This window comes from Sminthopsis crassicaudata, chromosome 3 (assembly GCF_048593235.1).
Source record: "Sminthopsis crassicaudata isolate SCR6 chromosome 3, ASM4859323v1, whole genome shotgun sequence".
Classification (NCBI taxonomy): Eukaryota; Metazoa; Chordata; class Mammalia; order Dasyuromorphia; family Dasyuridae; genus Sminthopsis; species Sminthopsis crassicaudata.
Genome location: NC_133619.1, coordinates 647,733,253 through 647,749,646, shown reverse-complemented (window position 1 = coordinate 647,749,646; position 16,394 = coordinate 647,733,253). Strand labels below are relative to the sequence as shown.

General features: G+C 39.3%; 1 protein-coding gene across 2 annotated transcripts in view; it reads left to right on the top strand.

The window, feature by feature from the left end:
* The window catches only part of LOC141565013 (zinc finger protein 560-like), a 31,498-nt gene extending 16,899 nt beyond the window's left edge, over window positions 1-14,599 (top strand). The window contains exons 4-6 of one of the 2 annotated variants that reach the window (XM_074307971.1): window positions 4,162-4,238; window positions 9,507-9,633; window positions 11,707-14,599. In XM_074307971.1, coding sequence (XP_074164072.1) covers window positions 4,162-4,238; window positions 9,507-9,633; window positions 11,707-14,483 — 2,981 coding nt within the window. In that variant the 3' untranslated portion in view covers window positions 14,484-14,599. Of the gene's footprint in view, window positions 1-4,161; window positions 4,239-9,506; window positions 10,942-11,706 lie in introns of those variants that run through there. The other variant, XM_074307973.1, reaches the window with a different exon arrangement.
* Window positions 14,600-16,394: the final 1,795 nt, after the last annotated feature.

The window sequence follows — 16,394 nt, the reverse complement described above, 5'->3', positions numbered from 1 at the left end:
CAGTTGCTTAGGTTCCTGTCTTGTAACAGATTGCCCAAGTATAAATCAGTTCCTTATTTTTTAGCTTTGAGTGGGGGCTGGAAAGTGAGAGGTGGGGGGAAATTTTATTTTCATGAAAACAAAGAAGTTTGTATGAGATTCTATGCTGGCTGACGGGTTATTTGCTCCAACCAATCTGTTGGTAGCAAAATTCAATTTGTACACAGCCTAGTTAGCAAGCTAAGTTCCTCATTTCTATTCAAAACAGAGCTGCACCTTATAGGTGATAGGTAGTAACCGGGACTGGAAACCTCAAACCCTGAGTGTTGCTTATCCATGAACATTCCCCATTTCTGCAGAAGTTACCTGATTTTTTTGTGTGTTAATTTATTTTTAATACACATTGCTTTATGAGAACTTGCCTATTTTTGATGCAGGATAGCTTTCCAAGAGGTCTATGGAAGGCCTCAAAATGCCCCAACCAATGACTGTCATTCCTTATGTTTCTTATTTTTGCCTATAAGAATGCTCTGGAACTTCTTCTGGGTCACAAGGATGGAGGGATTAGTTGACCTGATTTAAGGATAATTAATAGAACTAGAGATCATTACTGATCACAAAAAATAGAAAATTTTGATTATATTAAGTTAAAAAGTTTTTGTGAAACCAACTAATGCAGAGAGGATTAGAAGGGAAGCAATAAACTGGGAAAACATTTTTATATTCAACAGTCCTGATAAAGGCCTCATGTCTAAAATATATAGAAAATGGACTCAATTTTATAAGAATTCAATCCATTCCCCAATTGATAAATGGCCCAAAGGATATGAACAGACAATTTTCAGATAAAAAAATTGAAACTATTTTTAGTCATATGAAAAGGTGCTCCCAATCACTATTGATCAAGAGAAATCCAAATTTAGACACCTCTGAGATAGGACTATACATCTTTCAGGTTGGTTAAGAGGACAGGAAAAGATAATGACAAATGTTGGAGGGAATGTGGGAAAACTGGGACAAGATCATTATTGGGGGAACTGTGAATGGATCCAGCCATTCTGAAGAGCAATTTGAAACTGCTTAAAAAGTTATCAAACTATGCATACTCTCTGACCCAGCAGTGTCATATATAAGTTTGGGCTTATATCCCAAAGAGATCAAGGAGGGAAAGGGACCCACATGTGCAAAATGTTTGTGGCAGCCCTTTTTATAGTGGCAAGAAACTGGAAACTGAGTGGATGCTCATCAATTGGAGAATGGCTGAAAAAATTATGGCATATGAATGTTATCGAATGTTAGTGTTCTATAAGAAATGACCAGCAGGATGAATACAGAGAGGCTTGGAGAGACTTACATCAACTGATGCTGAGTGAAATGAGCAGAAGCAGCAGATCATTATACACGGCAACAATGATACTGTATGAGAATGTATTCTGATGGAAGTGGTTATCTTCAACAATAAGATGATTCAAACCAGTGCCATTTGTTCAGTAATGAAGAGAATCAGCTACACCCAGAGAGAGAACTCTGGGAAATGAGTGTGAACCACAACATAGCATTTCCACTCTTTCTGTTATTATGTGCTTGCATTTTTCTTTTCCTTCTCAGGGTTTTTTTTTTTGTTTTTTTTTTTTTACTTTCTTTCTACAAAGAAAGTGTGCAGCAGGATAACTGTATAAGTACGGATACATAAATTTAACATATGATTTGATATGTTTAACATGTATTGGACTACCTGCCATCTAGGGAAGGGGATGGGGGTGAAGGAGGGGAAAAGTTAGAACTGATTACAAGGATCAATGTTGAAAAATCACCCATGCATGTTTTGTAAGAAAAAGCTATTTAAAAGAAAAAAGGATCTTCTGCTCTGCTGTGACCTCCCCCACCTCGAGAGCCTACCCCACTCAGTCCTCCTCTAGCCTCCTTCCTAATCTCCTGCCTTCCTTGTACCAGAGGATCTACATGGCTTGCTCTTGATGGGGAGAAATAATTTTTTTTTCCTTGTTCAAATCACTTTATTTTTTTTTATTTTAATAATTTTTATTATATATATATTTTTATAATATTATCCCTTGTATTCATTTTTCCAAATTATCCCCCCCCTCCCTCTACTCCCTCCCCTAGATGACAGGCAATCCCATACATTTTACATGTGTTACAATATAACCTAGATACAATACATGTGTGTAAATACCATTTTCTTGTTGCACAATAAGCATTAGATTCCGAAGGTACATGTAACCTGGACAGACAGATATTAGTGCTAACAATTTACATTCACTTCCCAGTGTTTCTTCTCTGGGTGTAGCTACCTCTGTCCATCATTGATCAATTGGAAGTGAGTTGGATCTTCTTTATGTTGAAGATTTCCACTTCCATCAGAATACATCCTCATACAGCATTGTTGTTGAAGTGGTTCTGCTCATTTCACTCAGCATCAGTTGATGTAAGTCTCTCCAAGCCTCTCTGTATTCCTCCTGCTGGTCATTTCTTACCGAGCAATAATATTCCATAACCTTCATATACCACAATTTACCCAGCCATTCTCCAATTGATGGACATCCATTCACCTTCCAGTTTCTAGGCACTACAAAAAGAGCTGCCACAAACATTTTGGCACATGCAGGTCCCTTTCCCTTCTTTAGTATTTCTTTGGGATATAAGCCCAGTAGAAAACACTGCTGGGTCAAAGGGTATGCACAGTTTGATAACTTTTTGGGCATAATTCCAGATTGCTCTCCAGAATGGCTGGATTCTTTTGCAACTGATGGGGAGAAATAATAATTTAAAGTGTCCAGATTTTAGGGCAAAGCCTTGAGAACTCTTTGAAGGGGAGAAACTCCTTGAAGTCTCCTGGGAGAGACCTGCCTCAGGGAATCCAGATCAAGTGGTCTCATTCAGTTATCTTGGTGGGACTAGTTGAGTTCTGGACCACTCCCTACTTAGCTCAAATTAAAGTAATCTCATTTAACTGGAGATCTAGGTTTCTATACACCCCTATTGAGCTGAAGATTGGCTGAGGACCACTGGCAGTAAATGGTCCCATTCTACTGGAAATCTAGGCCTGGGGGGCAGTAATCTCATTCCATTGAAACTTCAGTCTCAAATCTCTTTTAAAAGAGCAACTTTGGGGCTCATTTCTTTGCAGAGGCCCAAAGCAGGAACACGCCATGCCAAGGAACCTCTCTCTCTTTCCTTGGCATAGCTGCCTGCAAGGACCCCCTGCCCAATGAAAAGACATTCTCTTCTCAGGGTTAACTCCCTTTATCTTTCTGCCAGGATTTTTCTGCTAGACCTTTACCTTTCTGTGGGGACCTTGCCACTGAGTAAGTCAGCCTCCAAGCAAAAGCTGACTTCTCGGTGCCAATAAACTTCTTTTTGCCAGTCTAAGTTTTCAGGTTCATAAATTCTTTTGTAAAAGACCTGTGCCGACTAGAAGGGGTTCCCAGAATTCTCTGCCGTGCGCCAAACCTCATCATTTGGTTCCCTGACTGAGAATTGAGGGGATCTGAACCTCATCACTCTGACCACCCCTCCCCTTTTCATGAGGACCCGGATGTTGAGGGGAGAAGAGGGAAATGGGGGGCCCAGTTGGTTGATCAGGTACCAGCCCAACCCCTTGTCTTGGAGGGAGATGAAGTTTGTGGAAGTGGGTGGAGATAGTGTGAAATGGGGGCTGTGCTCAGGTGCTCTGGGCATCTGCAGGTTCTCAGGCGCCACCTTTGGGACTCCCCGCTCCTCATCCTTCCCCGGCTTCCAGCTCCGGGAGAAATCACCTTAGTTCCAGGCTCAGGGACATGCTCTGCCTCCTGGGCTCTGGCCTAGGAGAAGGCCTCAGCCGGGCGCTCTCCGGGCGGGCTTTCTCATCCCTGGTGGAGGAACTGGAGGCGGGGCCGGCTTTGGGCAGATTTGGGTGAAGGCCTTGTGATCTTGACCCCATGGGGCTCGTGCTGCCAGGACTGCTCCTCCCTGCAGTGTGCAGGAGGTCTTAGTGTCTAGACCTGGGGGTCTTGAGGGTCTCCTACCCCCACAGCTGAGGCCTTTTTCTGGGGAGCAGCCGCTCCCCACAGTCCCTTCCCCGAGAGCTCCGTCTGTCTTTCATTGTGGGCAGGTCTGAATCATTCCTGGGCAGAGGAGCCTCAGGCCCCGTCCTCCCTGTCTGAGCTCCCTCTCCCTCCCCAGCCCGGCGAGCAGAGGACCCAAGCCCGGAACCCGGAACCAGAGCCATGACCCCCGGAAGCTGGAGCCCCTTGTGCCAGGTGAGTGCAGTCCCTCCCCGGAGCTGAGCAACATCATTTCCTGCTCCCAGGGCACCCGGCTGCTCCCAGGGCTCTCGGAGTCTCTTTCCTTTTCCAGGTCTCAGATTAAGTCAGTACACGTTCAGAAATTAGCTCCTTTGGGCCAAGCTCTGTGCTAACCACTGAGGATGCAGAGGGAGGTGAAGAAAAAAACCCAGCTCTGCCCTCAAGGAGCTCACAGGGGAGAAAACATCTCATGAGCTGTGTCCACACCTGCGCTGGACAGTGTAGACGGGAGCTACTCTCAGAGGGAAGGGTCAGCAGTTTGAGGAAAAGCTTTTCAGAAAGGGAGAATTTAGCTGAGATCAGAAGGAAGCAGGAGGGGAGGGAGGAGGCCTTTCCAAACAGGAGAGAAGCCACTGAAAAGGCCCAGAGTCAGGGGACAGAGGTCCTGGTTAAGCATAAGCCAGGAGGCCACTGTCCCTGGGGCAGAGAGGAACACTAAGGTGTGAGGAGGCTGGGGTGGGGGTTGTGGTGTCTGCCATGTGCCAGGAGCCAAATAAAGATGATCTCATTGATCCTGTGGTGGGAATGGTCAGGGTCCTTGGTAGGGAAAGCCAGAGTCAGGGAGCTCAGGGACCAACAGAGAGTAAACTGTGGTTTATTTATCCCCTGGGGGTGGGGCAGACTCTATGAATAGGGGGTTACATTTCCTCAGATGTCACAGACTCTGTCTCTCCTCCTTGCCTGACTGTGCTTTGGGTTAAATCTCTTGGGTCTCTTAGCCAGTTATAAAGAAGTTTTAACTAAGATCAAGTTAGGACCCAGGTACAAAAAGGTACATTTGCTTGTTTGTTTTAAATTCTTTTTAATTTCATGTCATGAGAAATTGTAGCATTCATGTTTATGAGATTTGGAGTTGTAATTTTTTCACCATCCTTTCCCTCCTTTCCTAACAAAATGGTGGGCAACTTGGTATAGGTACATCCGTGCTATCATTTCAAACATACTTCCCTATTAATCAGAGTTGTAAAAAATGAAAGAGATCAGAAGAGGAGAAAAAAGAAGAAAGTAACTAAAAGATATATTCTTCAGTCACTTTCAGAGTGCATCAGTTCTTTAGTTAGCGTGTGGAAAGCCTTTTCCTTCTTGAATCTGTTGTATTTGCCTTAGATCCTTGTGCTCCTGAGAAGTGAGAGTCCTTCACAGCTGATCACTCTATTGCTGATTCTGTATTCAATCTTTTCCTGGCTATGCTCATTTGCATCATTTGCCGTTTTAGTTCTTTCTGAAATCTACCTGTTCACCATTTCTTATTGCACAATACTATTTCATTACATTCATATACCACATTTTGTTCAGTCATTCCCTACTTGATGGGAATTTCCTCAGTTTCCACAATGTTGCCTCTAGGAAAGGGCTGCTGTGAATATTTTTGCACATGTAGGCCCTTTCCCTCTTTGTAATCACTTTGGAATAATACAGACCTACTGGTGCTATTGGTAGATCTAAAGATTTGCACAGTTTGGATGCTCTTTGTTTATAGTTCCAAATTGCTCTCCAGAAAGCTTAGAATGCTTCACAATTTCTCTTCAGTGCACTAGTATCCCAGTATTCCCACATTCTTTCCAGCCTTGATCATTTTTGTCTTGCTAGTTAATCTGATCGATGTGAGGGGGTACTTCTGAATTGTTTTTATTTGCATTTCCCTAATAAAAAATGATTTAGAGCACTTCATTTTCTTTTTTTTTTTTTTTATTCTTTTTTTTTTGTTTTGTTTATTTAATTTTAATTTTATTTTATAATTATAACTTTTTTTTTTTGACAGTACATATGCATGGGTAATTTTTTACAGCATTATCCCTTGCACTTACTTCTGTTCAGATTTTTTCCCTTCCTCCCCCAACCCCCTCCCCCAGATGGCAGGCAGTCTTATACATGTTAAATATATTATAATATATTCTAGATACAAATGTGTGTAGAACCGAATTTCTCGTTGCACAGGAAGAATTGGATTCAGAAGGTAAAAATAACAGTTTACACTCATTTCCCAGTGTTCCTTTTCTGGATGTAGCTGATTCTGTCCATCATTGATCAATTGGAATTGGATTAGCTCTTCTCTATGTTGAAGATTTCCACTTCCATCAGAATACATCTTCATACAGTATCATTGTTGAAGTGTATAATAATCTCCTAGTTCTGCTCGTTTCACTCAGCATCAGTTGATGTAAGTCTCTCCAAACCTCTCTGTATTTCTCCTGTTGGTCATTTCTTACAGAACAATAATATTCCATAACATTCATATACCATAGTTTACCCAACCATTCTCCAATTGATGGACATCCATTCATCTTCCAGCTTCTAGCCACTATGAAAAGGGCTGCCACAAACATTTTGGCACATACAGGTCCCTTTCCCTTCTTTAGTATTTCCTTGGGATATAAGCCCAGTAGTAGTATGGCTGGGTCAAAGGATATGCACATTTTGATAACTTTTTGTGCATAATTCCAGATTGCTCTCCAGAATGGTTGGATTCTTTCACAACTCCACCAACAATGCATCAGTGTCCCAGTTTTCCCACAGCCCCTCCAACATTCATTGTTATTTGTTCCTGTCATCTTAGCCAATCTGACAGGTGTGTAATGATATCTCAGAGTTGTCTTAATTTGCATTTCTCTGATCAATAGTGATTTGGAACACTTTCATATGAGTGGAAATAGTTTTAATTTCATCATCTGAAAATTGTCTGTTCATATCCTTTGACCATTTATCAATTGGAGAATGGCTTGATTTCTTATAAATTAAAGTCAATTCTCGGTATATTTTGGAGATGAGGCCTTTATCAGAACCTTTAACTGTAAAAATGTTTTCCCAATTTGTTACTTCCCTTCTAATCTTGTTTGCATTAGTTTTGTTTGTGCAGAAACTTTTTAATTTGGTGTAATCAAAATGTTCTATTTTGTGATCAATAATGGTCTCTAGTTCTCCCTTGGACACAAACTCCTTCCTCCTCCACAAGTCTGAGAGGTAAACCATCCCATGTTCCTCCAATTTATTTATGATTTCGTTCTTTATGCCTAAATCTTGGACCCATTTTGATCTAATCTTAGTATGTGGTGTTAAATGTGGGTCCATGCCTAGTTTCTGCCGTACTAATTTCTAGTTTTCCCAGCAGTTTTTGTCAAATAATGAATTCTTATCCCCAAAGTGGGGATCTTTGGGTTTGTCAAACACCAGATTGCTATTTTTATTCACTATCTTGCCCTGTGAACCTAACCTATGCCACTGATCAACTAGTCTATTTCTTAGCCAATACCAAATGGTTTTGATGACTGTTGGTTTATAATACAGTTCTAGATCGGGTACAGCTAGACCACCTTCACTTATTTTTTTTTCATTACTTCCCTTGAAATTCTCCACCTTTTGTTGTTCCATATGAATTCTGTTGTTATTTTTTCTAGGTTATTAAAATAATTTCTTGGAAGTCTGATTGGTATAGCACTAAATAAATAGATTAGTTTAGGGAGTATTGTCATCTTAATTATATTCGTAGAGCACTTCATTTTCCTCTAGTAGTTTTGATTTTATCATCTGAAAACTGTTAATTTGCTTTGATCATTTCTCAATTGAGGAATGGTTTTTATTCTAACACATTTGACTCAATTCTCCATATATTTGGGAAATGTGGCCTTCATCAGAAGTACTTTCAGTGAAGCTCATTTCCCATCTTTCTGCTTTCCTTGAAAAGTACATTTTTATCAACAGAAGAAAATTGAGTGAATTGAGAGTTCAAGTGTGAAGTCTTTGGCACAGTTATTTATGTCAGAGCAAGAAAAGACAGGAAGAAAAAAATAACTGCTTGATTACTCAGATACTTTGGCAACATTTATTAAGTCCTTTATGCGTTCTTACACAGTAACAGGACTGGAAGTGAGTAAGTTTTCTTAAGGATTGGGGAGGAGAGATAATGAAGGGGATGTCTAGTATATTGATAAAAGAATAGCAGCAGAGCATCAAATGAAATCAGTGATGTTTTCTCCAAAATTCTCTTAGGAAAACTCTGACTACTAGATGTGTAAAAGTCTGGGTCATAAGATTTGGGGGACATGATTGTATGTCTCACAGTTAAAGACGGAAAGAGATTGGAATTAGGTGGCAAAAAATAATGAGCAGGAAGCAGTCACAGAATAAGGATTGGGCAGGTTCAAAGGTCTCCCCAGCCAAGATGACCTCTGGATGGGCTCTAGAGGGCTGAGTGAAGTAAAGGCCCCTTCTTGTTCCTTGGAGGCCTGGGCACTTAGAATCCAGGTTAGCCACCTGACCTCTCTGACCTTCTGGCTGAGACCTGCCTGGGGAATGCAAGCACAGCACTGGATTTCTGGGAAACAGGCAGTGTCCCAATTAATCATCTCTCACAGAACATATTCCATTAATAAGCTCACTTTGAGAAGAGATAAAGCTTCATCACTTAGTCTGGAAAGAGTCTCATACCAGCTACTTGAGGCTAGATTCTTTCTAAAATTCTTTTTCTATTTCCATCTAGTTTAGATTTCATTTTAGATTCATAGGACATTTGCTAAATAATTTCTTTATTCTCTCCTCAGTGATCACTGATAATAGTTTCTTTCCCAGAATACACAGTATTTACTAGGTCCTTGCAAAAACTTCATAGAATTTTTAAAAATATATAATTACTTAAGACTCTTTGTTGGGAGTGACGTCTCATCATCTCTTTCACTTCCACAGATTCTGTGGAATTCATATATTCTCCTTAATTCCATTGGGAGAATTATTTTGTAGTTAAGCATTTTTCCAGCCTTTATTACCAACATGAATCTCATTTCAAATGGAAAATGCTTTTCTCAATATTCTATTGGGCTCTCAATACCTAGTTCAAAGTGAGGTTTCTGACACTCCTAAAGGTTCTATACCTTTTAGGCAAATTCCCATCTCTGCTTCAGTTTCCTCCTCTAAGTTGATGAGAGTTGGAGTAGATGAATTCTGGAGGATCTTTCAGCTCTAAATCAAGTGCCTTTTTTTTAAAATTAATGTTATAATTATAAATATTTTTTTTGACAGTATATATGCATGAGTAATTTTTTTTTATAACATTATCCCTTATATTCATTTTTCCAGATTTTTCCCTCCCTCCCTCTACTCCCTCAACTAGATGACAGGCAATCCCATACATTTTACATGTGTTACAGTATAACCTAGATATAATATATGTGTGTAAATCCAATTTTCTTGTTGCACGTTAAGTAAATCAAGTGCCTTTTGATGGTTTAGGAGTTGGTGACCTTCAAGGATGTGATGGTGGACTTCACTGAGGAGGAGTGGGGGCTCTTGGACCCTTCTCAGAAGGAGCTGTACTGGGAGGTCATGCTGGAGAATGTCCAGAACCTGCTGTCCCTGGGTAAAGACCATTTCCTCTCTTTTCTTGATGTTCATTCTCAATTCAAAATGAGCACAAACAACACAGAATTGATCCATATTGTATTGCATCCCAGAAATTGGATTGAGTTTACAGTCATCTGAGGGCACCAATTCTCCATCCATTTTGGTCTTGGTTGCATCTTTTTGAGTTATATAATTTACCCTCAGTCAGCTAACTGATCTTACTGCCCCATTTGTCAGGTAAACTCCATGAAAATGGGCTTAAAAAAATGGGAGTGGGTTCTAGTAAGATGGCATAATAGGACAGGAAATACTTAGCTTCCTAATAATCTCCCCTAAATCAAAATAAAAATGCCTCAAAATTCATTTTGGCCATCAAAAGTGACTGAAACTGCAAAAGCTGTCAGGACTTTAACAGGATCTTAGCAAATACTTCATCTTCCCTAGGAAGGAGAGTCAAATAGAGATTTGACCCAAATGAAGTGCTATACACTCTAGTCAGGCTCTGCTAAGTTAGCCTAGAGCAAAAGCCCTGGGGGCATCTGCATTGGGCTGGGGTCTCAGCCTCCAAAGATTTCACCTCTGGCATAGTGAAGGGCAGGGTCAGGTAATTGATGGAAAAGAACAAAGGGTTTTCTAGAGAAAACTTCTCGAATGAATACCTCATGTCTCCATACTTAGAGGGATAAGAACAGGTAGTTTCTGATGAAGAAATTAAAACTATTTACAGACATATGAGAAAATTCTAACTTATGATTGATTAGGGAAATGCAAACCAAAAACCATTTTGATATCATGTTGGGGATACTAATATATTGTTGCTGAAATTATGAACTGATCCACTGGATTTGGAGAATGATCTGGAATTATGGTGAAAAACTTACAAAAATGTGTATCTCCAAAATACACAAGATAATTAAGGAAAAAAGAAGTAAATTTTATATTTAATATAATATATAATGAAATATAAACTTTATATTTAAAAGATTGATAGCAGCTCTCTTTTTGGGTAACAAAGAGCTAGAGACTGGGGATGCCATCAAGTCATGAATGGCTGAAAAGGAATGGAATATGACCTAAGAGCAATGGTTAATAGTTTAAGCAGTGGTTAATGATAATGTTGAGAACTTTATGAAAGGGTTCAACCCATCTCTTCCATTATTACATCCTTATTACTAATCAATGTAACTCCATCAGCATTGGGCAGCTTAGATAGGTCTTTGGTCCATAAATAGTCTCCAGGGCATCATAAAAGAGCTTTGGATTGTTACACTCAATATAAAAATGAACTTTATTTGCCTTTATTTACTGGGCCAAAAATCCAACATACCTGTAATCTTTGTTTATGCTTACAATCTTGTAAATCTTGTAGAATTCTCATTGTTCACTTAATTTCCCCATTATTTTCATCAAACTAATTTTACTTTTTTCCTAAAGGAGTAAATGTGGTACTATCCAACAAATCTCTGAAAGCAGTCTACTCCTTATCTGCTCTACAATTTTCAATTATTTGTTGGCTCAGTTTTCCCTCTAAATTAGCAAAAACTGTTCCAGTACAAAGAAGATTCTAATCTACTGACATTAAGTATTTGGTTAGCCATCTTGGCCTTGGGCCCCACCTTTGCTGAATGTGTTTATTTCATTGGGATAGGATAAGTCTGATTGGTCCAGTATCTGAGATGCACATATCACTTATTCTCTCTCTCTCTCTCTCTCTCTCTCTCTCTCTCTCTCTCTCTCTCTCTCTCTCTCTCTCTCTCTCTCTCTCTTTTTGGCTGAGGCAATTGGGATTAAGTAACTTGCCTAGGGTCAGGTCACAAAGCTAGGAAAGTTTGAGTGTCTGAGATCAGATTTGAACTCAATTCTTCCTGATTTCAGGGCTGTTGCTCTATCCACTGCACCACTTAGCTGCCTCCAATCTGTCCATTCTTAAAAATTACTGGGGGTATTAAAAGCCATTGTTTACACTGAGTCCATATATAAAATTTTGTTTATTCAGTTTGGTGACAAGCTGCAATGACTCTTATGTAACATTGCTATTTTATTTATACATGTGGGTATGTCTTTTTGTGTATATGTTTGTCTTCTTCAGATGTAGAAACTGGGCTCACAGTAAATGAGATGAATAAAAAGCTGGAAATTTTTGTGGAAGAACATGACCTGCAAAGATTCATGGATGATGGTCCCAATTTGAAGGAAATGAATGATTTTATTTTCAAAATAGATAGATATCCAAAGAGTGATTGTGAATTTTATGAAATTGGAAAGAGATTCAGATGGTCTTCTATCCTAAATCACTGTAAGAAAATGATCTCAAGAAGTGATTATCTTCAAGGTAGTGAATACAAGAAATGCTTCATTGAAAAGGTAAAACCATTGGTTCCAGGTAATCAATGGGATATAGCTTTGAAATGGAATTCAGACCTCAGTGGCCCTCAGAAAAGTGATACTGAAGAAATGCTTTCCAAAATAAGTAGTAAAAGTGAAAAGGCTGTCAGTCAGAACTCTAATCTCATTATTCATCAGCCAATTCATATTAGAAAAGAACCTGATGAACATAATGTCCGTGAAGCAATCTTATCCTATCACTCATCTCTTCCTTACCATCCTGTAATGAAAAAATCTGTATATGATCAGTGTGGGAAAGCCTTTATTTGTAATCCAGCTCTTGCTAGCCCTCAGAAGGCTCATACTGGAGAGATGATTCATGAATGTATTGAATATGCGAGATTTTTCCATTATAGATCATTCCTAATTGACCATCAGAGAATCCACACTAGAGGAAAGCCTTATTTATGTCTTTACTGTGGAAAGCCTTTCATATGCAGTCAGTGTGGAAAATCTTGTACAGATATCTCCTGTCTAGCAAAACATAAGGAAACTGACACTGGAGAGAAGGCTTATGAATGTAATCAGTGTGGAAAGACTTTCACACAGAGGGCCCATCTTGGTTTACATCAGAGAAATCACACTGGAGAGAACCCTTTTAAATATAATCACTGTGGAAAGGCTTTCAGATTCTCCTCCAATCTTGCTGCACATCAGAGAATCCACAGTGGAGAGAAGCCTTTTAAATGTAATCACTGTGGAAAGGCTTTCACCAAGAAGAAAGTTCTTGCTGAACATCAGAGAATCCACACTGGAGAGAAGCCTTTTAAATGTAATCACTGTGGAAAGGCTTTCACCAGGAGGAAAGTTCTTGCTGAACATCAGAGAGTCCACACTGGAGAGAAGCCTTTTAAATGTAATCAATGTGGAAAGGCTTTCACACAGAGGGCCCATCTTGGTTTACATCAGAGAAATCACACTGGAGAGAAGCCTTCTAAATGTAATCTCTGTGGAAAGGCTTTTAGATGCAGCTCAAGTCTCGCTAGACATCAGAGAATCCATACTGGAGAGAAGCCTTTTAAATGTAATCAATGTGGAAAGACTTTCACACAGAGGGCCCATCTTGATTTACATCAGAGAAATCACACTGGAGAGAAACCTTTTAAATGTAATCAATGTGGAAAGGTCTTCACACAGAGGGCCCATCTTGGTTTACATCAGAGAAATCACACTGGAGAGAAGCCTTTTAAATGTAATAACTGTGGAAAGGCTTTTAGATGCAGCTCAATTCTTGCTAGACATCAGAAAATCCACACTGGAGAGAAGCCTTTTAAATGTAATCAATGTGGAAAGGCTTTCACACGCAGTGACAATCTTGTTGCCCATCAAAGAATTCACATTGGAGAGCAACTTTTTAAATGTAATCAATGTGGAAAGGCTTTCATCAAGAGGAAAGTTCTTGCTGAACATCAGAGAATCCACACTGGAGAGAAACCTTTTAAATGTAATCAATGTGTTAAGGCTTTTAGATCTAGCTCCCATCTTGCTAGACATCAGAGAATCCACAGTGGAGAGAAGCCTTTTAAATGTAATCACTGTGGAAAGGCTTTTAGATGCAGCTCAATTCTTGCTAGACATCAGAGAATCCACAGTGGAGAGAAGCCTTTTAAATGTAATCAATGTGTTAAGGCTTTTAGATCTAGCTCCCATCTTGCTAGACATCAGAAAATCCACAGTGCAGAGAAGCCTTTTAAATGTAATCACTGTGGAAAGGATTTCACACAAAGTGCCCATCTTGCTTTACATCAGAGAAATCACACTGGAGAGAAGCCTTTTAAATGTAATCACTGTGGAAAGGCTTTTAGATGCAGCTCAATTCTTGCTAGACATCAGAGAATCCACAGTGGAGAGAAGCCTTTTAAATGTAATCAATGTGGAAAGGCTTTCACACGCAGTGACAATCTTGTTGCCCATCAAAGAATTCACATTGGAGAGCAACTTTTTAAATGTAATCAATGTGGAAAGGCTTTCATCAAGAGGAAAGTTCTTGCTGAACATCAGAGAATCCACACTGGAGAGAAACCTTTTAAATGTAATCAATGTGTTAAGGCTTTTAGATCTAGCTCCCATCTTGCTAGACATCAGAGAATCCACAGTGGAGAGAAGCCTTTTAAATGTAATCACTGTGGAAAGGCTTTCACCAAGAAGAAAGTTCTTGCTGAACATCAGAGAATCCACACTGGAGAGAAGCCTTTTAAATGTAATCACTGTGGAAAGGCTTTTAGATGCAGCTCAATTCTTGCTAGACATCAGAGAATCCACAGTGGAGAGAAGCCTTTTAAATGTAATCAATGTGGAAAGGCTTTCACACGTAGTGACAGTCTTGTTGCCCATCAAAGAATTCACATTGGAGAGCAACTTTTTAAATGTAATCAGTGTGGAAAGGATTTCACACAAAGTGCCCATCTTCCTTTACATCAGAGAATCCACACTGGAGAGAAGCCTTTTAAATGTAATCAATGTGGAAAGGCTTTCACATAGAGGGCCCATCTTGGTTTACATCAGAGAAATCACACTGGAGAGAAGCCTTTTCAGTGTAATCAGTGTGGAAAGGATTTCACCAAGAGGAAAGTTCTTGCTGAACATTAGAGAATCCACCGTGGAGAGAAACCTTTTAAATGTAGTCAATGTGTTAAGGCTTTTAGATCTAGGTCCCATCTTGCTAAACATCCGAGAATCCACACTAAAGAGAAATCTTTTAAAATGTAATCAAAAAACTCTAAACTCTAAAGAGTTTTAGATGCAGCTTCCATCTTGCCAGACATCTTAGAATCCACATGGAAGCAAAACCTTTTTTTGGTTTGTTTTTGTTTTCGTGTGTGTGTGTGTCTGTGTGTGTGTGTGATTGTTGGATTTTTTTGTTTTGTTTTGTTTTTTTCTGTTTTTGGTAGGAGAGGATAGCAGTGGCAGTGCATTTGCCATAGCATTGTCCTGCTCCTGATCCTCTATTCTAAAACAATAAGGAAGGCATTATAACCATAGTAATACATGCAGTAGAACAGAAGGACTAAGAAAGCTTTGAAAAATGTTTTGTTGAATTCATTACTACTCAAAAAAGAAATTCAACCTTTGTAGATTTGTTTATTTTATTTCATTTGTGTGAATTTGAAAATTAAAAAAAAATAAAATCATATATTGATGGTTTCCTCTTGTCATTTATACCAATGTTGAAAACTTCATTACAAGAAATCATAAAATTATTTTCATGACTTTCTCTGTCTTTTAAATCTATATCTTGAATGAAGAATTCTCCTAGCTACACTTGTATATTATACCTAGTACTTGACTTTTTGTAAAAGGCAGGAACTTTGGAGAAATATACTTAAAGCTCAGTATGATTGATTTAAACAAGGTGTTAACTCAGTGGAATTGATAAAACAATGGTTATCTAATTTAGTATGGTGATTGATAGTTCTCTAGTTCAGTACAATTGATTTACTCTTACAACAAGTAATAGTTCCTTAGTGATATAATAATTGGTTTATACTCAGTATACTGTAATGATGTAATTGTAATAAGAGCATATAAACTAGGAACAAACTTAGCCAGAAGGAGACTTCAAGACAGAGACCATTGTGGTAGCTCTCCTGCTTTCTCCTCTGAGACCAAGTCCCATTGTCAGATGAAGGAGACAGACTATTAAGGAGATAATAAAGAATTTGGACTTTATTCCTGACTATTCTCCTTATAATAATTATTACTCTGCTGAAACAAAGGCTGGTCCCAAGACCTCCAGAAAGCAAACCAGAACATTACAACTTTTATTTTAAAAATAAATCAAAAAAAATTTTTTAATAGGAAAAAAAATCCTTGTATCTCTTTCACCTACTTCAAATACAGAATGACCAAAAAAGTCATTCAGTTATTTTGGTGGGACTAGTTGAGTCCTGGACCACTCCCTACTTAGCTCAAATTAAAGTAATCTCATTTAACTGGAGATTTAGGTTTCTACACACCCCTATTGAGCTGAAGATTGGCTGAGGACCACTGGCAGTAAGTGGTCCCATTCTACTGGAAATCTAGGCCTGGGGGGCAGTAATCTCATTCCATTGAAACTTCTAAGTTTTCAGGTTCGTAAATTCTTTTATAAAAGACCTGTGCCGACTAGAAGGGGTTCCCAGAATTCTCTGCCGTGCGCCAAACCTCATCATTTGGTTCCCTGACTGAGAATTGAGGGGATCTGAACCTCATCACTCTGACCACCCCTCCCCTTTTCATGAGGACCCGGATGTTGAGGGGAGAAGAGGGAAATGGGGGGCCCAGTTGGTTGATCAGGTACCAGCCCAACCCCTTGTCTTGGAGGGAGATGAAGATTGTGGAAGTGGGTGGAGATAGTGTGTAATGGGGGTTGGGCTCATGTGCCCCGGGCATCTGTGGGTTCTCCAGGTGCCA